At 42.4% G+C, this 27,219-nt stretch overlaps 3 protein-coding genes across 3 annotated transcripts; all 3 read left to right on the top strand.

Annotated features, from left to right (window-relative positions):
* The first annotated feature begins 5,625 nt into the window (after positions 1–5,625).
* LOC128985013 (uncharacterized) lies at positions 5,626–6,777 on the top strand. The gene has a single exon (XM_054404386.1). It carries the CDS (start codon positions 5,626–5,628, stop codon positions 6,775–6,777), a length of 1,152 nt encoding a protein of 383 aa, XP_054260361.1.
* A 1,648-nt stretch (positions 6,778–8,425) lies between these two features.
* On the top strand, positions 8,426–9,748 carry LOC128985012 (uncharacterized protein F54H12.2-like). The gene has a single exon (XM_054404385.1). The coding sequence runs from the start codon at positions 8,426–8,428 to the stop codon at positions 9,746–9,748; it is 1,323 nt and encodes a 440-aa protein (XP_054260360.1).
* A 12,607-nt stretch (positions 9,749–22,355) lies between these two features.
* Positions 22,356–24,900, top strand: LOC128985407 (zinc metalloproteinase nas-13-like). The gene is made up of 4 exons (XM_054404868.1): positions 22,356–22,387; positions 23,456–23,640; positions 24,351–24,466; positions 24,705–24,900. The coding sequence occupies exons 2-4, from the start codon at positions 23,526–23,528 to the stop codon at positions 24,894–24,896; spliced, it is 423 nt and encodes a 140-aa protein (XP_054260843.1). The 5' UTR covers positions 22,356–22,387; positions 23,456–23,525; the 3' UTR covers positions 24,897–24,900.
* Positions 24,901–27,219: the final 2,319 nt, after the last annotated feature.

Raw genomic sequence — 27,219 nt, 5'->3', positions numbered from 1 at the left:
CCACTGCACCTCCCCCTCCCCCTGCACATCCCCCTCCCACTGCACATCTCCCTCCCCCCTGCACCTCCCCCGCCATGCACCTCCCCACGCCACTGCACCTCCCCCTCCCCCTGCACATCCCCCTCCCCCTGCACATCCCCCCCCTGCACATCCCCCTCCCCCTACACATCCCCCTCCCCCTGCACATCCTACACCTCCGGATGTGCTAGACCTCCCACGGAGAGAGGTGTAGTCGGCGCTCCCTCTGATCCTAGGATACAAAGGAATCCACTTAACAGGTGATTGATGGATCCATTATTTGAGTTTCTAAAAGCTTTTAGTAAGACTATTACATTTGACGAAGGTGAGCAAATCTTGACAAGCATCTAAAAAGCTTTGTTTAGTTCACTAACAAAGGAAAGCTTCTAGAACGTTCCTTCGATTGACGCCGACAAAGGAACACCTGTTGTTGTTTACCACTGGATCTTCGTGGAAGTTTCTATCGTTTCTGCGTCGCACATTCTTTACCCCCTCTCTCTGGCTACACTGCGTTACTCGCCCGTTCCCTTCAGTTAGGGTTTGGACTTTGCACGAGATGGCTGACAAACAACAACAGTGGGCGAACGATATCGACGACGCCGATTTACACCGGGCGTGCGTCGAGGCGGAGGAGCGGGATCGGGAACATCAGGCGATTCTACTTCAGCTGCTGGAGGAGGAGGAGAGAGAGCTGAGTTACAAAATAGAGCATGTTTGGTGCTCCCAGCCTCGGGACGACGTAGAGTGGGCTCATCATGATGCTGATATGGCACGATGGGCAAAACTTCAAAATAGGATTATGGAGTTGAAGAAATAAACAGAATTTAAATCATCCTTCCCCTAATCCTCCTCCTGCTTCATCATAAAACGGTCTTTTTAAAGACCACCTAAGCCTTAGTGAGTTAAGTTCACTTTAATGAGAAAACTAGATGGTCCATACTCGCACCGTTTAGTTTTTGAGACCACCCACGGAGCGATGTGCCAGACCACGCAGGCATGAAGGCACCTCCCCCCCCCATCGTCTCGTCCGTCCCATCCTGCACCCCTCGGATGTGCCATACCACCCACGGAGCAAGATGCTGGCGGCTGTCCCTTTGATCTTTCGATACAATGGAAAGCTTTTATCGTAGGCACTCCCTTTGGTCCTAGGATACAAAGGAATCCACTTAACGGATGATTGACAGATCCATTAGTAGAGTTTCTATAGGCATTGTTTAGTCCAATATAACAATGGATAACCTTCTGGAACATTCCATCGCTTTACGCCAACAAAGGAACACGTGTTGTTTACCACTGGACCTTCGTGGAAACTTCCATCGTTTCTGCGTCGTGCATCCTATCCCCACCCCCTCTCTCTGGCTATACTGCGTTACTCATCCGCTACCTTCAGATAGGGTTTGGAGTTCACACGAGATGGCCAACCAACAGCAAGAGAAACAGCAACAGTGGGCGAGCGATATAGACGACGCCGATTTACACCAGGCGTGCGCTGTGGCAGAGGAGCGGGAGCGGGAACGTCAGGCGACTCTACTTCGGCTGCTGGAGGAGCAGAAAGAGTTGCATATTAAATTTTTTCGTATTTGGTCCCGTCAGCCCAGGGACGACTTTGAATGGAGCTGGTGGGCAGATGATTCTAAGAGAATGAGAGAACTCTATGATGAAATCGAGGAGCTGAAGAAATAAAAAGACAATTATATCATTATTCTTCACCTCGCCTCCTTTTCCTTTCCCTTTTCCTTCGGCGTCAAACGGTCTTTTTAAAGACCACCTAAGCTTTAGTGAGTTAAGTGCACTGTAACGAGAAAACTGGAAGGTGCAATGTCGTGCTGTACAGTTTTCGAGTTGGACCACCCACGTATCTAGGTCCTGACGTCACCTTGTGATGACGTCATATCGTAGTATTAGTTGTTGGTTTACCCGCAGCAAAACGCTAGTGGTGGTGTCAATATCACATGATACAACCGCCGACAATTCAGTTAGTTCTGTGAGTGCGTTGAGTAAACTCGTGTCGTGCGTTCATAGTGTTATGTTCACTATGACTACTACTACTACTAGTACTACTACTGGTGACGTCGGTATGTCTAATATTGCTGATACAGAAAAAAACAATACGTTTTATTATGGAGGAGATACAAGCTTTGGAGGATAACGCAATCAGTGGTTTTTCTACAGAACATGTGGAGCAGCCAGACTTTGAGCTGAAACAATTACAGCAGCAACAGCATAAGCAGGAGAAAATTAATAACAACAAGAAGAAGAAGACTCGTGATGTAAATGTGCAAGCTGATATTGGTAGTGAAATTAACAAAGAAGAAGAAAAAGAAGATGAACTAGGTCAAGGGCAAGACGAAGGATGGGTGTTTAGATCGGCTAACGATTCGCCAGCCATTACGTGGATTGACGAAGATTTTCAATACACCGTACAGAATCCCGCTAATCGAGGGCGAGTTTTATTGAAATTACATTTATTTGAGGAAGGAGTGCAAACACACAGTTGCGGCATATATTTGAATGAAAAGAAAGGAGATAAAATATACAACAGTGTGAATCATTTACTGTCACAATTAGAGAATTTATGGGTCGATCGTTTGACAGGAGTCCCGAAAATACACGGTGTGACAAAGTCAATGACGCCGCTACCCGCGTGGCGCCGACCAATGGATTGCGCAATCGAAAACGGCGGAAGAATAAAACAAAGGAAGAAACGTTCTGTGGCACCAGAGAAGATGATGCAATCGGATGAGACAAAAGATTATACCAACAATAGCAGCGTTTCCAAGAAGCCACGTGTTGATGCGCAGCTGCAGTCGAGGGGACGAAACAAAAAGAAACAACTACAAAAAACCGGTCTGTGCTAGACTCTCCTACAGGGGTGGATTCTGAGAAATATTGAGACACACCTGCATTCTTCACCCCACCACTGCGCTGTCGCTGCTTCTACAACAATTCATTCATCGTCTAACCACTGTGCGGATCGAACGTGTGTACAGTTTTGCTTGACTTAAACTTTTTTCACTAAAACATTTATTATGCCGAAATGCGAGTCAGTCAGTGTCGGTGGTAGTGGAGGTGGAGGCAGCAGTGATGTGATGGACTTAAAAAATGAACTCAACGCCTTGCAATTAAACACGCCATACACGAAGATCATCGATCTTTGTGAAGAGTGCGCTTATCGTATTGTGAAATTCGAACGAGTGACCACACCGTACGGAGAGACTATCATGGTTGTGCTGGAAGGACTACTCGGCGATGAGCTCTACATCCGTGTCTACCTACCACGACGCTTTAACGAGGCGATCACAGATCAACGCATTGAGCAGTACAACAGGGGATTCGGTGATCGACTATGCCTCGTCAGAAGAAGCGCTCCAGCTGGCAGTAAATATACTCCATTGGAGTTTGTTTGAAATAAATTTAAATTAATGTACAAAACTGTTTTTATTATCATTTTTACTAACCTCAAAAAACTAATGATTATTGTAATTTTCTTAAAATGAAATTGTAACTTTGATAGGTTTTGTAAGTCAATACGTATAGTCACGTTCACAGCATAATCAAATAGTCTTTTTATTTACACTCCTTTTTCCCTATTGTTATAAATAATTATCATAAATTAGTTTGTGGTGTTGTTAGTGTAGTCAGTAAGCAAAATGGACTTGAGGTGGAAACATCCGTTTTCGGCAATAGTAGCCGGCCCTTCGGGCTCGGGTAAATCACAATTCGTCATGCGATTCATAGATCACTCAAATGAAATTTGTGATACGGATTTTGCTAACATATATTGGCATCATCCGCACTCGAATGATATTGTCCAACAGAGCAGTAGCAGTGGCAGCAGAGGCAGAGGTATTGTCCAGTACAGAAACAGTCTGCCAGACATGAACGATTTCGACGGAAGTGTACCTAATTTGATCATCGTGGACGATATGATGCGTGAAACAGACAGCAGTGTGGTGGATCTGTTTACTAAAGGATCACATCACAAAAGCTTGAGTGTTTTCTTTATAACGCAGAATCTGTTTCATCAAGGTCGCGGTCAGAGAGATATTTCCCTTAATGCTCATTACATAGTGTGTTTTAAGAACCCTAGAGATCGGGCTCAGATAAAACATTTAGCTCGTCAAATCTATCCGGATAATACTAAATTTATAGAGGAAGCATACGCGGACGCTACACGCGATCCACACGCATATCTGCTGATAGACTTAAAACAATCTACACCGGATGAGATGCGCATTCGTTCGACTATCTTTCCGGACGATCCGATTAATTCTGTATACCTACCGAAGATTAGTGGTAGCAGGGGCCACATTAATAATAAATAGAACACATCCACATCGGGTAAGTATCAGTCGTCATGTCGCAGTGTGTGAGGAAAGACGCGGCTCTACTGTCGGCACTCGTACACGCTACACCGAAGGAACGTAAAGCGCTGTTAAAGGTGTGCGACATCAGTCGTATACGGTCGGTGTGCGAGTGCGCATACAACCTGTTACGCGGTAACGTATCGGTGTCTGACAAACGCAAGAGACAATTGAACAAGTATAAAACGAATCTCAGACGATTGGTAAAAAGAGGTGAGACTTGGGCTAAGAAACGCCAATATCTAGTACAGAAAGGAGGCGGTTTCCTACTGCCCATACTGTTGAGCACCGTACTACAAGCCATACTTCATAAATCCATCCCACAATAATAATGGAGTACGCGAAGAAAATGGTCGTCGTACCGCAAGAGTTGATCGAGCGGTTACGAAACAGTGGTGACAACAACAACAAAAACAACAACAATGATAATATAAAGTCGTCATCGAATCGATTCGGAGATGACAGAGGCAACAGTATCGATAATGAAATGCATCACATATTGACGGATAAAACTTTGAGCGATTACGAAAAATGGAAGCAATATCAACAGGTGTTGCAAAGATTTTTACATTTTGCCTCTGTCAATAGACAACCGATCAGTATTCCCATCATAGAGACATCAACATCATCATCATCAGCAGCAGCAGCATCATTACTGCAAGCAGCATCAGCGTCGTCGCCGCCACCCGGTACAGTGGAGGAGATAGTGGACACTTTTTCTAAAACGTACAAGCCGGATTTGCGTAATCTGTTACGATTCATCGTCCGCGAAGGTAGTGTGATAAATTGGGATAAGGACTTTGCGGTGTATGTGCGAAATGAAAAAATTCCCGATTCCAACATCGTGGACATATTACACTGCATAGTGAGAGTCCGTATGGTGGATTACATGCCCGCCGGTTGGTACGAAGTCATGAACGCGTTACGCGACATGAATGTGCCCAAGGAGTATATAAACAATTCAACGGCGTTACAGTATCTGGGTGCGGGATACAGATCGTTACGTGGTGACGTGGCGTCGGCTGCGGCAAGTAGTCCGATCATATCGTCGGCACCGAGAACACCTATGCGCGATCGTTTACGTTCTGCTTACGTTAATCAGCAGCGGACGCTATCACCTACGTCACCGTTACCCTCGTTGGCGGCTCATCGAAGACAACGAACACAACAACAGCAAGATAGAGATCAATCACTTTCACCGTTGGACAGGTGGGAACCGTTTTCACCATAGTGCGGATAAATCATGGAACGATTGTACTACGATCCCGAAGATCCGGCATCATACGGTGGCGTCACACCTCTAGTGCGAGCGATTCGTGACGGGATTGAGAAGAAAAACAATAACAAGGGGAAAAAGAAAAAGACAACACGAAAAGTGGTGTTGGACTGGTTACGAACACAAGACACTTACACATTGCACAAGCCGGTGCGTAAACGATTCGCACGCAACCGTTACGTTGTATTCGGTCCGGACGAATTGTGGCAAGCAGATTTGAATGACATGCGCGGTCTGAGTGCGTTCAACGACGGAATCAATTATCTGTTGACGGCGATAGACGTGTTCAGTAAAAGATTGTACGTGGTGCCGTTGAAAACTAAGAGCGGCGCAGAAGTGGCCAACGCGTTCGAGAACATATTTAAAAAAACCACCGTCACACCTCCGAGATGTCTGCAGACGGACAAGGGTACGGAATTCACCGGCGCCAAGGTGAAACAATTGTTCAGAAAATACAATGTCAGATACGTCACGACACAGAACCCCGACGTGAAATCGGCGGTCGTTGAACGTGTCAATCGCACTTTGAAATCACGCATGTGGCGCTATCTCACGTACAAAAACACGCACCGTTACATCAACGTGTTACAAAAACTGGTGAACGCCTACAATCGAAGTGCACACAGAAGTTTGGGCACTGACGGTGGCAGAGGCTTACGGCCGATAGACGTGAAGAAAGAAGATAAGAAAATCGTTTATAGAGTGTGGAAGAACATGTACAGCAGTGGCAGTGGCAGCGGCATCAAGACTAAATTGCCTAAGCGTAGAAAGGCGAAATTCATAGCGGGTGACACGGTGCGCATCGCTAAGGAAAAAGGTACGTTCAACAAAGGATACGAGACGAACTGGAGTAAAGAAGTGTTTGTCGTGGACCGCGAATACGGCCATAATCCGTTGCCGTTGTACTTGTTGCGTGATTTGAATGGATCACCATTGATCGGTCGTTTCTACGAAGAAGAATTGCAGAAGATCACTCTGCCACCGGACCGTCTGTACGAAATCGATAAAATACTTGACACCAAAGGTGTCGGTCGCAGTAAGCGTTACCTCGTCAAGTGGATAGGTTACGGTAACGAGTTTAACTCTTGGATACCGGCGTCGGAAGTTAAACAATTATAAGAGACGCATCAGCAAAAAAAAAAATAAATAATAATAATAATAAAAAAAAATGAGCAAACACAGTCAGTTCTATTTGACACTGCCCAGTAACAGTTCGATGAACTACTATCCGAACAACACTGTGGCCAATTATATCACTCAACTGCCCACGTCGATACATCTGACGGACGGTGAATGGGAAGTGGCACTGGTCGAAGCGCATTATCCCTGTTCGTTTCTGACGGTGGGCAAAGACGCGAAAATATTCATCTACTACGAAGGTCTCAGCGACATAGCCACCGGTGGTTCCGACAAAACCAACAAAGTCAAGGTGAAAATTCTCAACGTTGAGCCCGGCAACTACAAAGATATCGAAGAACTGATACGTGTGATAAACACTATGGAAAGCTTACAGTTTTACGCCACGTTCGTCTACGACAGAAACACCAAAGTGGTGGATATAGCGATTCGCAGTCACGTGGTACAAATGGAATTGAGCACAGGTCTCGCGCTGCAGATGGGGTTTGATCCCGCCGAGACGGACTTGAAGAGCAACAAGAAAGCAAAACTGCCGGCCAACATACAAGCCGGACTGCCGGGTGACATGTACGTGTATTGCGATTTGGTCGAGCCACAATTGGTTGGCGATACGGTGGCGCCGTTATTGAAGATCGTCAACATCGATACGTCAAACTACGTGTACGGCGCACACAAGACCGTTCATTTCACGGATCCACACTACGTGCCCGTCATCAAGAGTGCGTTCGAGAACGTGGAAATCGACTTAAGGGGCAGCACGGGTGATCGACTGCCATTCCACTTCGGGACTACGTGCATGAAGCTACACCTGCGCCGATCGCTCGCGACAGCTTAAATAGACGACGACGACGACGACGACGACGACGACGACGACGACGACGACGACGACGACGATAGCATAAACATCAGTGGCAGCAGCAGCAGGAGCAACGATGAATACGAACGATCCGTATTTGGCATACTACCGGCGACAGTTGCAACAGTCGGGACATGGCGTGTCGTCCGTGTACAGAGGTGCGGCATTCCAGCGTGGACACGGTATCGGCAGTTTTCTCGCCGGACTCGTACGTTCTGTTGCACCGTTACTGAAGTCCGGCGCGACCACTGTCGGCAAGGAGGCGTTACGTTCGGGAGTCGGATTCTTGGGTGACTTGGTGTCCGCCGGTGGTACGCAACATCCCAAGTACGCGGCTGCTGCTCGTCTCAAAGAATTTACCGGCTCGCTGAAACGCAGAGCTGATGACAAAGTAGAACGTGTATTGAGTGGCGGTGGCGCGGTGTATAAGAAAAGACGAATACGTCGCGTCACGCCACAGTCGTTGGCGACACTTCTAAGAGTACGGACGTCCACTGCTACCGCCACTAAACGGAGGAGGAAGAGGAGCATGAGAAAATATTCTACCGCCACCAAGAGACAGCATAAGAAAACGAATAAACGGCGCAGAACTACGACCAAAAGGATTAAAAGAACGAAAACTCGACGTTCTACAACAGGCAGTAAGAGGAGGACGACGCGCAGGAGCAGGTCTAAAAAGATTCGATCTACGAAAAGAACGAGAGCACGAGGAGGAGGATTACCGGCAATAGATATATTCAATTAGACGTGATAAAATTTTTCTACAACAACAACATGTCGTTCATCCATCAGAAATCGTGCGAATGTGTGAAAACCGAATTGGATTTATTCTCGTTACCACCCACTCAGACTAGTATAGAGAACGGTAAGTGGATTCAGTACAAGCCTATCTCGTCTTTGACAGACGATTCGCCTATAGAGTTCGTCATACCGGCTAACGGAGAAGAATACACGGACTTGACGCAAACACTGTTACACGTCGAGGCGACAATAGTGAAAGGCGACGGCACAAAAGTGGAAGAGGCGTTAGTGGAAGAAATTGGTCCGGTAAACAATTGGCTGCACTCACTGTTCAGTCAAGTGGATCTGTTCGTCAATCACAAACTGGTGTCACCGCAAAACAATACGTACGCGTATCGTGCCTATTTGGAAAACCTACTGAACTACGGTGGTAGTGCGAAAAAGTCACATCTCACGACTACGCTGTTCTACGAAGACAAAGCCGACAAAATGGACGATTGCGACATTGCCAACGACGGACTGGTCAAGCGACGAGGATTCGTCAAGAAGAGCACATACGTCGACATGGTGGGCAATTTACATCTGGACTTGTGCAATCAAGACAAGTTCATGTTGAACGGTGTCGAAATGCGATTGCGTCTCGTCAGATCGAGAAACTCGTTTGCCGTCATGTCAAAAACTGCGACGGATTGCAAGGTGCACATTCGAGAGGCGAATCTGTTCGTCCGTCGTTGTAAGATCAATCCCGGCGTGTTGGTGGCGCACAGCAAGACGCTGGAGAGTGGCACGGCCAAGTATCCGATTACACGCGTGGACGTGAAATCCATCACGCTGCCGAGTGGTATCCTGGGCAAGACGTTGGACAGCGTGTTCCTGGGACAGTTGCCGAAACGTATCATCGTAGGACTGGTGGACAACGTGGCGTTCAACGGCGATTTCAAGAAGAACCCGTTCAATTTTCAACATTTCAATTTGAACTATTTCGCTCTTTACATCGACGGTGAACAAGTGCCCTGTAAGGCGTTGACACCGGCCTTCACGGGCGACTCAAAACTGTACGCTCTCGCATATCATACGTTGTTCACCGGCACCGGAATACAGTTCGCCGACAAGGGCAACGAGATCGACAGAACGGAGTATCCGAATGGCTACTGCTTGATGGCGTTCGACTTGACGCCGGACATGTCGGCCGGTGAATCAAGTCACTGGAACCTGGTGCGTAACGGTAATTTACGCATCGAACTGCAATTCAAAGAAGCGTTGGCCGCGTCCGTCAACTGTATAGTGTACGCCGAATTAGACAACGTCATCGAAGTGGATCGACACCGCAACGTGTCCGTGGATTTTAGTGGATAAAAACAACAACAAATAAAACAAAAATACATGAGCATCCGCAGCTCATGCCTACGTCACCGCCACTCAGCTCAGTCTAACATCGACATTCGACCGTGATGGATCGTTGTTACCGTCACGCTCCGTCGCGCCAGCAGACACAAACACCAACACATAATTATAAACAGGAATCTACAGCAGTTGTTTTGGACTTACAATGTTTCAAGGACAACAACAACGAATTCATAGTGAAAGAGGCCAGTGTGGTCGACGTGTCAACCGGTACTTTGTTACTACATCACGTAGCACGTGCGCCGTTCGATCGTGATTCACTGTCCGCAGATAAACTCAGAGAGTCCTACTGGTTGACCAAACACTGTCACGGACTCGACTGGAATCGTGGTGACGTGCCCTACTACGTGTTGATTGATAAACTGCGCACATGTCTCTCACGTCGCAGCGTCGTCTATGTGAAAGGAGTGGAAAAGAAAGAATATGTAGTCAAGAATTTAATCGTCACCGCGTCGGACGGTATGACTATCGGGCAGATCTTCGCACAGAATAACAAGTACGACAGATGGACCAACGAGATAGCTGCTGCTGCTGCTGCTACCACCTCGACTACGGTTGTGGTGGACTTGAGCGATATGGGTTGTGGATCACTGGCTTCGGTCGGTAATCTACTGTCTGCCAACGTGTTGCGATGCGGTCAACACAAGAGCGTAAAACACCGTTGTTCACTGTCTAACTGCACTCTCTTACGCGGTTGGTTACTGCTTACTTCCGCTGCCACAAAAGAGAACGCACACTGCGGTTTGTCGTCGTGCTACCTTTGTAGTAGACAACAGTTGAGGACTTGCTACAATGACGAAGTTGACAACGGTATATCAACAGCTGCGGCTGCATCATCACCGTCACTGATAACCCAAGCATCGATGACAGTGACGACTACATCGATCAACAGCAGTGGTATCAGCGGTCTCGATACCATTTCCGAAGAAGAAGAAGAAGAGAACGAGGACAACAAATACGAAGAAGGAGACGGCTACGACTACGAAGAATTATAATAATTAAATGATAATGAATACTACCGACATCACGAAATATTTGTCTCAACTACCACGCGAGAAAATAGCGAACACAGGAGTGTACGCGTCAGACCGCCTGCCAACACGTATCGAACCTTCGACGGCCATAGTAGTCAACACAATGCCGCACACGGAAAGCGGGGAACATTGGGTAGCCTTCTACATGGACAGTGAAGCTACGCATATAGAATATTTCGACAGTTCCGGCCGTCAACCGTTTTTGGCCGAATACCAACAGTTTCTCAGACGAAATTCTCGTCGTTACGTCTCGAACAAGTACCAACTCCAACGCCACGACACTTCCGTGTGTGGACACTACTGTCTAACTTACCTGTACTGTCGCATAATGCACGACAAGACAATGAACGATTTTGTACAGCTGTTCAACGGTGACACCTCTTCTGTCATCACACCCACCGATGCAGCCAACAACGACTTCCTGGTCCGAAGACTCTTCCATATGCTTTATCACCACTGACCATACCATACACTTACCTGAGTTTTTTTTTTTCTATTTGAATTGTATAAATATCGAATTGAATTTTTGCAAAAAAAAATATATATTTATAATTATCTAATGTAGGTACATTAGAATTAGTAAATTTGGGAAAAATAAAAACACATGTTTATATTGAAAAATATTTGGTTTTGCTTTATTTACCATTATGACTCTATATAAATCAAAACAAGTTAGTGACAATTCACTATATATTTTATTATTATAATAACATTATATAAATACCGGTAAATATTAAAATAAAACAATTTTTTTTTATCTAATATCACAGTTAAAATAATTTATTACTTTATTCAATATAAAATCTGAATGAAATTAGTAACTAAAAATTGTTACTAATTCAATACTAATTGATTCCTAAATAAATTAGAATTTATTACCTAATAAAATTTAATTCCTCGTATATTTGGTTCCTAATATAATTAACTAGTTGTTGTCCGTCAATTGTCTTTGCCATCACCACCACGACGACGATCCGAGGCTTATGCACCGCAAACACGCGCACTATGTAGATGTTATTGTTGTACTGCTTCAATCTACTTCTTCGATGTCAACGTCGTTATCGCTCGCATCCATTGTCGCTGACGGTGACGATGCAATGTTGCGACGACTGTGGCATCTACTGGAGTTCCCGTTGCTGTCTTCTGGAGCCAAAAGCATTGCCCGGTGCGCTGGAATTTTATAGTGACCCCACGGTAACGTATTGACGCCGTCCTCTTCGATATAACGTTTGTCGTCGTACGGCGCCATCGATCGTTTCGACACCACAACGGAGTATATTATGTGGTGTCGGGACTGAAACCGATCGTTATCCGTGTACAAGACCCGCTGTTCCTGTAGACATCGTCTGTAATCGTCTACAGTCAGGCCTTTGGCCACTACGGCGCGATTCACCCCCTTGGCCCGTTTCACAGGTGGTAAACCGTCGCCGACACCGTCTTCGCTGCTATCGCTCCGCAGGAACATGAAGCAGTACAGTTTCGCCATCAGGCCGATGAATTCACTAATGATCACCCCATTGGCTTCGTCCTTGAATTTCCCCAGGACCCGGGCGTTGGTTGGATCGTAGCAGATATGGTCCCGGGGATAGTTGCTGGTGTCGAAGTCGTCCAGGTGATTCACCATGTCCTCGTAGACGTCTACGGTACGGATTAAATAGATCAGCCCGTCTGTGTCTATGTAGAGAAGTCTGAGCCGATCTATTCCATACCGCTCTTGCAGACGGTAGTGGAATCCGTACATCCACGTCTTACTGTGGTCCAGAATGCACATACCCGCGTACACCGGCTTGTCCAAGATGACGCGGACTTTCTTCATGTGTAGTAGGGCCAAGTCTTTGTTGTACCACGTCCGGTCACTGAAATTAGACTTGGCCACATACTTGGTGTACGTTTTCGGGTTTGTAGCCAATTTTATGTTAATATGTTTTCTTACATTCTGGAGGCTCATACCATAGACAGCGTTGACCATAAGCTTAAATAGTTCCACCTCGAACTTGTTCTTGGCCTGCTGCCTGAGTCTGGTATTCATCGCCACGTACGGTTGTAGCCACTTTCGCTGCTTGAAGCGCAGAACACGATGTATCCGACGCACACGCAATCCGTTGTCCATCGCCTGCTGAAGTGCTCGATAATGGATTACGTATGCGTCTTTATCAAACAGGGTGACCATTAGTTTAGCAGATTTGCCTACGCTGTATGTGCGGAGGACGTCGTCCGCATATGGCAATTGGTCTCGAGGCGCTTTCCGCAGTTCCGGACAGAACGGCAGGTCTCGGTGTTTGTCATGGAGTCGAGGATCTCGTGGATACTCCAAATCCACCTCCAAGACGTAGCCTACATCTCCGTCTGCCGGTATGTCCTCGATGACCAATTCGTCTATTTCCTGACGCGACAGCCACTCGAAATCTTTGTACGGGAGCGACTGCGACATGGCCCATCCGTATAGGTTGTTTGCGTCGTAGTACATAATATAATCTCCATATATGTGGTTGTTGTTATCTACGGCGCTAACACTAGTCGAAGGTGCGAACCGACCGTCTCGGCTGACGCCATTTTCAATTCGCCTCTTATTGTTGCTACTCCTGCTACCACCTGCTGATGTTGAAGGATTGTTGACGGTGGTAGCGTTGGTGTATTTATTATTGGCGACAGCGTGTCGGGTTGCGCACTGGGTCAAGCCACCCCGGATCCCTTTCTCGAAGAACAGGTACATATCTACGTCCTGTAGGGTATCCAGGGTCACGTCAGTTTTGAAGAGCATCACGTCCCAAGCGTACGACGGTAAGGTCAACCAGTGGGCTGGATCGAGGTCGTAATGTTCCAGACACTGGTCCCGAAAGCCCTCGAAGACGTCCGCCAACAGCAACACGTCTGTTTTCAAATACAAGTCGGCATAGTCTCCGAGGGTTGTGCAATTGAAGTGTGACCATACGCGTCGGGCGTGAGCATAATCTTCTTCTTTTACGTCCTCCTTGCGTAGGCTGTCTCTGAAGGATTCTGGTGGCGGTAACACGTTTTCGTCCAATACCGAGAGTGACGTTACGTACTCGTATGGAAAAACTCCTTTGCGATGTACTAATGCAAAGTCAGCATCGGCAGGAAAAAAGGATTTTGTGATTTTAAGATGTTCTATTGGCATAAGGGAAACTAAATTTGACAAGGCTCGGGACAAAAATCTATAAGAATCTACAAATCTAAGTGTGAGTCGGTTGTGACGATTCGCACCGTCATGTACGAATCGTTTACTGAAGGAGATGTATTTTTCTTCTGTGTTGGCGAGTACGTTTACGTCACCCCCGTCTATGGCCAGCTCTCTTACCACAAAATGAGCATCATAATTGCTCAAATTGTGGAAGTAGCAATGTATCGTGTCTTGCTCCTTGAATTTTAAATTGCAAGACCGATGTGCTGCACCTCGAAACGTGTAGGGGGGTGAGTGTTGGTGATCACGAACTGCTGGATCGTTTCGGCCGTCACCGTCACCGTCGACGAATGGTTTCTTACAGATGTGACATCTGGTGGCGGCACGAAACTCCGCTTCTTGCTGCGCATCTAATTGTGGTTCGGTCCGGCGTGTTTTGTACAAAACATCTCCTATACGCCGGACGTCTTTCTTGATGGATTCCATAAAATGATGCGCAGCGTTCTCACCCCTATAGAGACGAAGTTCCGAAAACGTGTTACCGCGGTCTACTTGATTGGCTCCTAACCTGTGGCTATCACGAACGTAGTAAGCGTACGCGTACGGTCTGTGAACCTTCCTTGTCCTGACATGATCAGAATCCGGTCTATTGTTTTTATGTGGTTTTCCCCCTCGCTGTGTTGCTGGATCTTCATCCGGAGGGGGGACTGTCGGTGGATCTGTGAGAGGTTGGTCGTCTTCTTGATCGTATGGTACGAGCGCACACTCAAAGTCGGCATAAATAGTAAATCTTTGTCGCTGTGTACGCTCGTACCTATCAAACTTAATGTGTTTCTTAGGAGCCAGATCGGTGCGCAACGGAGCATGGTCTAAACAATATTTCTTGTGTTCTGCAAGTCGCTGCTCACCCCGTTTACCGTCAACTGTCGGTGTGTTGTCAAAATGAGCGAAACAGTGCTTGCAAATGAACAATCTACCATGGTGTCGAGTGATCTGGCTCCTGACCAATCTCTCGAAGTTTTTGATGAGTGCATAATGTGTAGTTTCATGATCTGACAGGTACAAGAGGTCGAAATGGTCATCGAGTTCTCGGTCTACTACACGGAGTGGATATACGATGTATTCGTACTTTGATGTTAATTGACCGTCTCTCCGTGTAGTCCGGACCCGATCCAATCCGTACACGTTTACGCTTACTCCAACGTTTCTCTTCTCAAATGTCGGGATTTGCTCCAGCCGTACAGGAAAAGTTAATTGGGAAAAATCTAAATCAATTCCCGCACGGAACTCGGGTGAAAAGTCCGTGGCGTTTAGCTGGTGACGATAGGGATTATGAATAAATTTGGACAAAATGGCGTACATGAAGCATTTTTGATCCCGATCATTCAGCACGTTGATCACGGCCTTTTTAGCAGCGACGCTTTGGGGCAACGGGACGTACGAGCTACCTCCGAGAGGTCGGTAAACATTGACGCGGATCTCCATGTCTACGATCCTCGCGAAGGTCCAGCCCGAGCCCTTCATTTCGCACGCCTCCTTTTCGTCCACCAACTTTTGGAACAAATTACTACACAGTTCATCTATGTCGGTGGACCGGAGAACGGCGACATTCTTTGTCTTAAAGGCGCGTCGACACGTTTGGTCGTGAACGTTCGTGAATTCGCAATCTAGCCACAGGTTGGTCTTGATGGCTGTCACGTGTTCCAATATGCGGTGCATAAGCGTTACAATATCCTCAAACAATTGAGTCAGAAACTCCGGGATAGTAAGCCGAGAGGGCGCTTCGTCACGTAATCTGTACGTTTTTAATCGTCCGCGAAACGCCGTCTCGACTTCTTCAAAATTCTCAGGTGCAATATTCCCCGGAATTTCTGACGGTTCGTCACTACCACTACCACTACCACTACCACTAGGGCTGTAACTACTACTACCTTGGCTGCCACCGCCTCCATGTTGATTGGACGGTCCTGCAGTTGGTGGAGGCGGTGTCGGTGGTGGCGGTGGGGGTGGTGGAGGAGAATCCTCGGTGCCCCATATTTTCACCCTCTTCGACCTACAGTGAAAACGCAAGTGTCTGTTCATGCTGAACTCTGTTTTGAACTGGCGGCCGCACTCAGGGCACCGAAATCTCTTGAGGGATATCGCTGCCGGACAGTTGGCCTCCATATGTCTTCTGAGGCAAAATCTTCTGCCAAAGGCTCGACCACAGTCCGGACAAACGTATCGCGTCGCTGGGGGCGGTGGTGATGGCTGTGGGGGTGTCGGTTGCTGCTGCTGCTGCTGCTGCTGCTGGTGCTGCTGCTGCTGCTGCTGCTGCCACGGACGCCAGAGTTGATGGGGCTGTGGTGGCGGCGGCGGCTGTTGCTGCTGCTGATGTGGCGGCGGCGGCGGCGACGGCGACGGCGATGGCACCGATGAAGCGCCGGTGGGAGACGGGGTCGTCAAATCTTAGATAAACAAACAAACAAAATATTTAATTAATATTTGATTTATTTAATAACTCTTTTTGAATCTATAATTGAATCAATAAAACTTTTATTTACAATTGAATCAATAGTATTTTTATTTATTATTCAGTCAATTAGTTTTGATTTATAATTCAATCCTTTCATTTTAATTTACAATTCAATCAATACATTTTAATTTATTATTCAATTATGTTATTAATTTATTTTTATTTTATTTTATTTTTATATATATTTTTTTTTACTTTACGTTAATCAAGTTTAATTTATTTTGATTATTTATGTTTAAGATAATTAAGACTTTTTTTTCACAAATAGGATATATATATTTTAAGTACAAATAATAATTACCGATAATAGAATGGTCGGGTGACGAGTTTTGGTCTACATTGTCGTCGTCGTCGACGTCGTTGACACTGTCTCCTTTGGACAATGGACCAGCCATCATGTCTGCCTCCTCTCGCATACTAGCAGAACGGCTCTCTGAAATCAAATGATCAGTTTCTTCAATCGATTGTTAATTTATAGCAGCTAATTGTAAAGAACAATCGTTATTGAAATAAATCCAATCATAAAGATTTTTTTTTTATATAAACTAAATTGAAAGGAATTGAATGCATTTATTACTAAATAATTTATCTATTTATTTTGGAAGAAATTTTAAATAAATATTTCTTTTTGTAGATAATAAACTGAGTAGAAAAGAATATTTATAAATTGGTTTATAAATAAAATTCATGTTATAAACCGAATAACAAAGAATCTTGTATTGAAACATTAGTCTATTAACTAAATTTATCTTTTATTTATTTATTTTTTTTATATATAAATCATATCCTTATTACCTCCCCGAACATTATCGACGAGCATCTGACGAGCCCCGTTGGTGTCTTCGTCCTCGTCCTCGTCCTCGCTGAGACCGGCCCATTCGTCCAGGGTCGACTGGACGCTGACGAGGTGGGTCACCCGAAGATGATCCCGAAGTTCACGCCGGCTCCCGAACGACGCCATGCAGCACCGACATGTGGCTGTCTCTGCTTCTATAGTAAACAATAACGATCCCCAGAATAGTTAATGTCGTATATTTTGAAAGAATATTTAAATAAATATATATTCTTTTGACCTATTTGCAATGAGTTTTTTTTTTGTTAAAATAAATTAAAATTTAATTATGAGCCATTTATAAATAATCTTCTCCTCGTTCAGATGTGAAAGAATAATTCTATCCTGTCAATGTAAAAAAAATTCGGTCATTAAAACGAATGAATGCATACAATTAACTTTATTTTATTTTTTTATTTATTTTTTTTTTATTTTATTAATATACAAACCTTCAGGTTCTAGCTGACTATCAGTAAGCATAGGCACGTCGAGCAGCTCTTCGATCGTCCCCGATGCATTGTCGTCATCGTCGTCAATGACAATGACGTCATCATCAATCTCCGGCGACTCAAACCGTTGATGGTGAGTCTGCGGCGGAGTTGGTAACGGACCACAGTGCGACGCGTGAGTCACCGCATAGTGCTCTCGAACATGATCATGACAAGAAAACGTCCTGTCACAACATTCACACTCGTATCCACCGGTCTGTAGGTGGACCGACTGATAATGGTGCAGGGCGTGTTCATGACACGAGAATGGTCGATCGCACACGGGACACACGTTCGGACCGAGGTACGTCGACGGCGGTGGTGATTGCACGTCTCCGTTCATCTACAGCAAGACACGCGACAGAAATAATAATTAATTATTCATAAAAAAAATAAATAATATCTTTGATTATGCCAGTGTAGTCTAAAATTTAAGCTAAACCTGTCCTGAACCAATGTCACATATTCAAAAAATAGAATAGCATTTGAGTAAAAAAAAAAAAAAAAATAATAATACCGTATGCAGTATATAGTAACCACTCAGTTCCGGAGGTGTAGGATGACCAGGGGCGGGGGAGGGGGATGTGCAGAGGGAGGGGAAGGTGCAGTGGGAGGGGGAGGTGCAGGGGGAGGAGGAGGTGCAGGGGGAGGGGGAGGTGCAGGGGTGAGGGGGAGGTGTAGGGGTGAGGGGGAGGTGCAGGGGTGAGGGGGAGGTGCTGGGGTGAGGGGGAGACACTCACACGCATGCGCACCCACACGCACGCGCACCCACACAACAAACTATTTTTAAAATTTTTATAAAGTCAAAAGCTTTGTTGCTTCCTATCATTCATAATATAGCATAAATAATCTGTAACTTATTTTTAGCTTTGTTTTAGATAAATAACTATATTTATATTTGCATGTAGAATTTATTGTCTTTCTAAAAACCGTGTTCTTATTAAATTATTCTAATTTTTTTTTATATTTATAACATAAGTGTTATTTATATGATTAAAACTGTTGCAATAGGAAATGTCTACTCACTGTTCTGTTAAAGTTACAAAGAAGGAAAAATGAACTGTTTGCTGCCAGAAACAAGAAAATGAAATGTGTTTTTCATCCCGCGCGTGCTTTGCATGGCACATGGGATTATGTAATTAATTTAAGAATTGCATGAATGAAATTGATTGAATTGAATTGAATTGAAAAAATTTGAACTTATTTTTAATGTTTAATGTGATTCGATGATTTTGCAATATGATAACGCCTCGTATTACAGACAGGAGTACTTCTTTTAATAATATAAATTTATCTTTAAAATAAAATGAACTAGCAATATTAAAATATTATTCAAAATAGACTCACAGAAAATTAACATTGACTTTGACTTGACGTTTATGCAATATGATAATGACATGTATAATAATTACAACTGATTTTAATGGATTTCGTTGCAATAGGAAATGTCTACTCACTGTTCTGTTAAAGTTACAAAGAAGGAAAAATGAACTGTTTGCTGCCAGAAACAAGAAAATGAAATGTGTTTTTCATCCCGCGCGTGCTTTGCATGGCACATGGGATTATGTAATTAATTTAAGAATTGCATGAATGAAATTGATTGAATTGAATTGAATTGAAAAAATTTGAACTTATTTTTAATGTATATGTGTTAGAAATATTGTTCAAAGAAACATAGTAATGTTTAATGTGATTCGATGATTTTGCAATATGATAACGCCTCGTATTACAGACAGGAGTACTTCTTTTAATAATATAAATTTATCTTTAAAATAAAATGAAATAGCAATATTAAAATATTATTCAAAATAGACTCACAGAAAATTAACATTGACTTTGACTTGACGTTTATGCAATATGATAAAGACATGTATAATAATTACAACTGATTTTAATGGATTTCAATTTGTTTAAAGTACAATAATATTAAAATATTTTTTTTTCATGAGATAGACTCTTAAAAAAAATAAACACTGCCTTTGACTCGATGATTACACAATATGCCAAAGACAGTTATTATAATTGTTAAATCTCCTAAAATGTGTAGTAATACTATTATACACTTATTATGTATTAATATTAACTCTAGTACTTACGATTTAATCCAAACAAACACTTGCACAACACTGTTCACTAATTTCCGTTGAGCGTGGTAGCTAAGAAACTAACAACTGCACCCAGCGAACTCCAAACCCTAACTGAAGCTCTTGTGGCAAAAGGCAGAGACACGACGCACGGAGGGTAGAATCTTCCACGAAGATCCAGTGGTAAACAACACTTGTTCCTTTGTCGGTGTCAATCGACGGAACGTTCTAGAAGGTTTCCTTTGTTAGTGAACTAAACAAAGCTTTTTAGATACTTGTCAAGATTTGCTCACCTTCGTCAAATGTAATGGTCTTACTAAAAGCTTTTAGAAACTCAAATAATGGATCCGTCAATCACTCGTTAAGTGGATTTCTTTGTCTGTGCCAATAGGCAGAGACACGACGCACGGAGGGTGGAAACTCCACGAAGATCCAGTGGTAAACAACAGGTGTTCCTTTGTCGTCGACAATCAAAGGAACGTTCTCGAAAGGATCCTTTGTTAGTGAACTAAACAAAGCTTTTTAGATGCTTGTCAAGATTTGCTCACCTTCGTCAAATGTAATGGTCTTACTAATGGATCTGTCAATCACCTGTTAAGTGGATTTCTTTGTATCCTAGGATCAAGGGGAGTGCCGCTGATAATTGCTTTCCGTTGTATTGAAAAATCAAAGGGATAGCCGACTACACCTCTCTCCGTTGGAGGTCTAGCACATCCCAGGATGTGCCGGTGTATCGAAACATCAAAGAGAGCGCCACCGATAATTGCTTTCCATTGTATCGAAGCTTCAAAGGGATAGCCACCAGCACTTCGCTCCGTGGGTGGTCTTGCACATCCGGAGGTGCAGGATGACTAAGGGGATGTGCAGGGTGAGGGGGATGTGCAGGGGGAGGGGGATGTGCAGGGGGAGGGGAGGTGCAGTGGCGTGGGGAGGTGCATGGCGGGGGAGGTGCAGGGGGGAGGGGGATGTGCAGTGGGAGGGGGATGTGCAGTGGGAGGGGGATGTGCAGGGGGAGGGGGAGGTGCAGTGGGAGGGGGAGGTGCAGGGGGAGGTGCAGGGTGAGGGGGGGGGGGAGGTGCCACCGTGGGTGGTCTGGCACATCAGTGCACATCAATTGCACATCGCGCAAGGTACCCATAACAATACTACTCACATTGAATCAAATGAGAGTGGCCACACGGGGCGATCCTAAGCCGCCCGGGCGGATTGTCCGCGCCATGTCGCGGATTGTCCGCGCGATCATAAGCCGCGTTGGAGGGGATGACACACGTAGTCTTATGAGAGTGGCCACACGATACGGATTATCCGCGCGGCTGGAGCTCATTTTTAAGCATTTGTAGTTGTTTTTTTTTCGTTTATGCTTGTGCGTTTCGGTTTATAGGTGTAAAATGTTTGATACGGACAAATCAATAGAACTTGTCAAACACAATGTGGGATTTCTCATGTTGTACATTTCTCATGAGGATATCTTTCTTAGTTATATGCGGTCAAAGCAATTGAAGTAGCTCGTCAAACGATGCTATCTACATGCGATAGTAACAATAAAAGACTCCGAACTATGGTTTCGCTTGTGCTCGTAAAAGGTTTGGAACACAAATGGTTTATCGGTAATGAAATGATGGACCCAATGATTTCGGTTTGCCTTAGGCTCTAGCTCACCACACGCTTCTAATGCACAAACTATATAACATACGTGTTTATTCCATGACTACAACGAGAACAAGTGAATCAAACCATAATCTCAGTGCGTAGGCTGGGAAACCTCAACCGGAAGCGGTTCATCCGCTCCGTGTGGCCGGGACATCATCGCGCGGCTTATGATCGTACGATCATAAGCCGCGCGGACGATCCGCCACGTGTGGCCCCGGCCTTAGGTAAAATTTGAGTAAACATAATTAATTGAGGTGAAACGTAATCACATTATTGTCTAGTGATAATTCCAAAACATACAACATATTGAACTATTTCGTAATCTGCTTCTACCTACGTCAATGAAAATATGAATACGTAGAGTGGTTGTTGATGTATTTCAACATTAATTTGAAAGATATAAAATATAACCAGAAGCGTAATTTGATTTTGCAAAAAAAAAATCACTACTAAAAATTTTATTTTACACTCCGTTAAATGTCCTCTTAAACTCGTTCACATAAGCGTTAAGGTCCACCCACATTAGTTATCTTGTTTAATATCACCATTTATTTTATTCTTGATATAAAAATATACCATTATATTTACATTCACTAAGTGCGTGTTATATTAGGTGTATATAATCATTATATCGGTGGCAGGTAATGCAATGTGGGCTTAGATACATTGACGTTAATATTTGATTTAGTACAATTTTTATTCCAAAGTACTTCTATACCAAAGGATTTTTTAAATTCCGAGGTTATTAATAAAAACAATTACTAATCATGAATTTGATTTATATTCATTGATGATTTATATTATATATGACTACGTTGAAATAGTGCGCAGCCAAGTTCCAGAATCGTAAGTTGAAATATTTTTATTTTGTAACTAGGTATGCACTTACAAAATAATACATCACATTTAAGCTACTGGCACAAGGGTATGTCAACATATCTACGAATAGACAATTTGCGTAAGCTACTTTGTTAGTTAAGGGTGGAGTGAGCTAGTATACGCTAGTACTTGACCCCAAGCGCGACACATCGATAGGTTTTGGAGCTGCTTTACTTATATTATTTTGGTGTCTATCGATGAAAGTGCCACTGGTGTAGGCACAAGCAAGAATATTTTTTGCGACTGAGGCTTTGATCAATGTCTGATTAATTATTTAACCCTCATAAACTCGTTCCTCAACCCCTCAACGTAAAGGAGCGATTTCGAAGGAAATGGTCTTACAACACAGAAAATTTTGATGACAAATTCAATAATTGAGAAACTGTAAAACCGATGTTTTTTGTAATACCTAATTTATGCGATTTCCTTCAAAACAACGACTGTTTAAAAATTGTGTAGTAACATTAGTAATACCTAAAAATCTGTCATAAGTTATAGATGTATAAAGTAATTTTCTCGTATTACAAAGAAAACTGAGGATCACATCTATAAATTTATGTATGTTAAATCATTGTTCAACTTTTACTTCAGTAAAGGTTCATACTATTGACTGGTTTTAGCTACGAAGGAAGTGTGTTAAGTGTTTCATATAAAAACAACCCTTACCTTGACCACCTTAACGTCGTCAACTACTGTAGTTTATGCTCAAACTACATCCGCTACAACATTCGCTATGGACGTCTGGGTTTAGATCTCATTATCTAACCCTTTTCCGATGTGATAATGCCATGGATCATGTTCGATGATTCGAAACCAACTTTAAGCTGCAAGTTCAGCTGTCTTGAATCAACAACGGACAAATGTCTCAGGTATTGAGATATATATTCATTATGATGACATCCGGACTCGTCAAAATAATATTTTACTAGGCAAATAACTGTGGAGATGGAAAGTTCAATTGTGGACGGAAGGGAATCACTTTTGTTTTGATGAACTATAATTCCATGGTCTAAGCTCTCACTCCTCCTTCCGTAGTTGCAGCACAACTGTCGGTCGAATAGGAGGTAGACAGACCCTCGACCTGGGAGATAGATGCTTCGGCGCGATGCATGGCTACAGAGGAGCCATCCGCCACGAGATGTTACACACCCTGGGCTTCATACACGAGCAACAGAGATTGGACAGGGACTGCTTCGTCTGGGTCTACAAAAAGGCTATATGTAAGTCGGACAAATAACAGAAGCGCGTGTGGACCTGGCAAGTTACAGCATGCCTTAAATGTAACTTAATAACTTATTAGCTCTACCAAATTACCAAATACAATTCGCTTAAGTCACGACACAGCCTCTGCATGATAAGTTATTAAATAAAATAAGATTATACAAAAAAATGTCGTCGTGGTTATACTTTCAAAATTGCATGGTCCATGAGAACGTTTTTTAAAGCTTTCTCTTGAAGCCCCTAAAATTTTGCATTAGATAAAGAAAAGGATGAAGTAAATTGTAAAACTTATTACTTTGTAAACTATGTTTCTCTGAGAGAATGCTGTTCACTGACAATTCGTTTGATGAGTGAGCTGTTATGCAGTGATTAACAATAAGTAGATAATATTTAAGTTTTTACGAGAATGAAGGTTTTGGGACGATGATCAAGGGAGACCTCATAATTGTAGTTAAGTATTGCCTGAAAGATGTTTTTCTATCCACCATGACCACTATACTGTCAGCCTTCTTCTGGACTCGCTAATTAATTTTTAAACTTGGTTAAACATTAAATACAATTGAGGAAAACGTACAAATTTTCAGCTAATTCTCTTTGCTCTTTTCCGTGGAAAATAATGTTAAGCTTTTAGGATAAACTAACGTACGTAAGGAAACTATTGGATTTCAACAGGATACTGTTTGGTAGTAATTTTACTTTATTTTTTCAGTAGAAAGTCCGTATGACTACGCAGTCACACTGGACACATCCACGTCATTTCCGTACGATGTGAAGAGCATCATGCACTACCCACCAAGCAAAAATATGGTTCCTATACAATTAGGGGTGAGTAAATTTAATACATTTTTCATCCCCGTATGTTTGTGAAGCAACATTCTATAAAGAGTGTATAGCTTATGAGGACCTTTTAATAGAATGATAATAACCTAAATGACAGGGTTAGTTTGATGTCCATTTTTACTCAGAGGGTACTTAACCGTCCCTCTTAGAATTAAAGGTGCCAATACATAGTAAGTATATACTGTTGTAACGTAAACTAAATTGAACTCTTGTTAACTTTCAGGAAGACATCGGTAACAAAGCCGGCCTTCTATCCAAAATGGACAAAATGAAACTGAACTATATGTATTGCGGGGGAAAGTCTTACTGCGAGATAGATCCATTTAACTGCAAAATACTCAGACAAGTTGTGAAGAGGTGTAAACTAATGCTGGATAAATCGGATAACTATGTGACTCATGAATACCGTGGATGAGTTCCTTACCATTTATGTTTCTACTTCCAAAGATAAAATAAAATCTAATTATTACTAAGGATATTGAATATACAAAAGGATTATTGATAAGTTTGATATAACATAGAAATACAGAATCTAATTGTTTTACATTCAATAATGTGATTGATCAATTTTGGTGATCAAAGTTTGTTTGTTCATTTTTTTATTTAAAAAAATCAAAAGTGTCTTCATGTATTCAGAAAACGTGCTGATTCATCTATGCAAATAAAAAACTTGAACTTATTAAAAGTAAATTGAACATTTTTGTTTACGGTTCCTTTGACAATCAGTTATCCTGAAGGAATTGGATTAGCCTATAGATGTAAGGGAAGGAGTTCTATAGGGACGATAAGTATCCTTACGTAAGAAAAACCTATACAAATTTTCGATTTTTGGATGTAGCCTACAAGTACAACTTAAAATGGTTTAGAACAACTAGATCATAGCACTAATTCATTGGTAAAAGCCATTGATCCTTAATAAGATTCTAATCTTGGTCAGAAAGAACGCACTTCTAGTTTACCATATATTTCTTCATAGTCACTTGCAAACCAATAAATCCTTAAGAAGATGGTTAAAGGAAACTAATACAAATAAATGACTTAGTTTACAAGGGTTCACCCATCGTTACTGTCAAGACACCTTATTTAAAAAACTAGAACTGAGCTTTTTGATTGAGGAAATAAATTATCACAGTAGTGTTTATAGTATTACCGCAGCTAATTCTGTTCACATCAATGTACATGTACTTGTACAATTTATCACTTTTAATATCTTTGATGAGGTTGAAGATATTTTGGATAGAAAAAAATTCATCCAACATAATACGAGATATAAAATATAATATCTGGATTAGTCAGACCAATATCACAACTGATGAAGGCCACACAATGGAGTCAATTTGTTCCACGTAATATATCCTTTATTCCCTCCGGAGCTTTGTCAGGATTTTAAGAGATATGGGATGAGGTTTTGGTTCCTGGCTATATTACTCGTGGTATATTTTTATTTTTCCTAGACATCTTTCCAAAATGAAGGTAATCAATTTCTCAAATCAGAACCGGGTTCTGCAAGGCAAACATTTTAACAAGAGGTAGATTTCTTTTATACATTTCAAATACATTATAGGTGTATGTATTAAAACAAATGCATCTATTTACTTGGCAACTATCAATTATTTGAACACGTTCTTTGAGTTCTATTAAAAGGACAAGAGTAATTTTACTTATTTATTCGGTATTTTATCATGCATCATTTTAGAAAGTAGCACCTTTAAATGTTGTTTAGATAGGTCGAATAATAATACTGTATTGAATGTTTGTGAAATATTGATTTGTGAAATTATAATACAGTATTTTAATGACGACACATTAGACATCCTGTATCATTTAACATGTGTTGAATAAAAAAGATATTCAGCCAATCGTTATTAATCACCAACATATAATTTTTGAAATACAGATACTGATAAAATATAAAATTACTTTTACGCATAACAATGTTTCCAATATAGACACGTTTTCCTAATATTTAATGTTTGAATATTTTAGGTGGATGAAAAATAAAACCAAGTTAATAAAAACATGAACAAAAAATTCAAAATAAAAGATTACACAGGCGATAAATACTCTTCAAGAATATTTAATAAGTTCACTGAAGTATTTTCATGAAAGCAGTGTTAAGCTTTTGAATTGTTACTAAAGAAGTGTTTGGTGATTGAAAGTTTAAGACTCGAGGCTTTAAAACAAACTCTTAAAACCATTAAAACTTTTTGGAATTCCAATAAACTGTTAACATCAGTACTTCCACTCTTTTACTTATCTTTGTTTAATGACTTGGAATATATTTTTCGAAAAATAAACGCGCTTGATGCAGACTTGCTCCATATTCTACTAAAATATTTATCAGCAACAAAAAAATAAATAATCTATGGTTTTAGGTGTTCAAATGCGGAGGCTTCAAATGCGGAGAGAGCAAATTTTGCACAAAATGGCCTATTATTTTAAATGTGCATTTACTTAAACTACATATTGTGCTGGAAGACCGACATTGTAAACAAATTTAAATGCATCGGTGTTTTACAGGATTTAAATTTAGATCCCTAAGCTTGCGCTTTAATCTTACCGAGTGACCGTTGTGTCATTGTGCACAATACACCTTTGCTTTTTGTTAAATTAATTATTTACTTCAGTCTAGGTTCTTGTAAGAACCACTATATTCTAAATGTATCGATGGGGATAATTGCCAAAGTTAATATATGTAATAAAGGAGAATGATCTTGAGCTTTAAATTATTAACAAAT

This window comes from Macrosteles quadrilineatus, unplaced genomic scaffold (genome assembly GCF_028750875.1).
Source record: "Macrosteles quadrilineatus isolate MER2022 unplaced genomic scaffold, UCM_ALF_1.0 Scaffold_2__2_contigs__length_208266976, whole genome shotgun sequence".
Classification (NCBI taxonomy): Eukaryota; Metazoa; Arthropoda; class Insecta; order Hemiptera; family Cicadellidae; genus Macrosteles; species Macrosteles quadrilineatus.
Note: the sequence above shows the minus strand (reverse complement) of the source record. Positions and strands in the feature narration are given on the sequence as shown.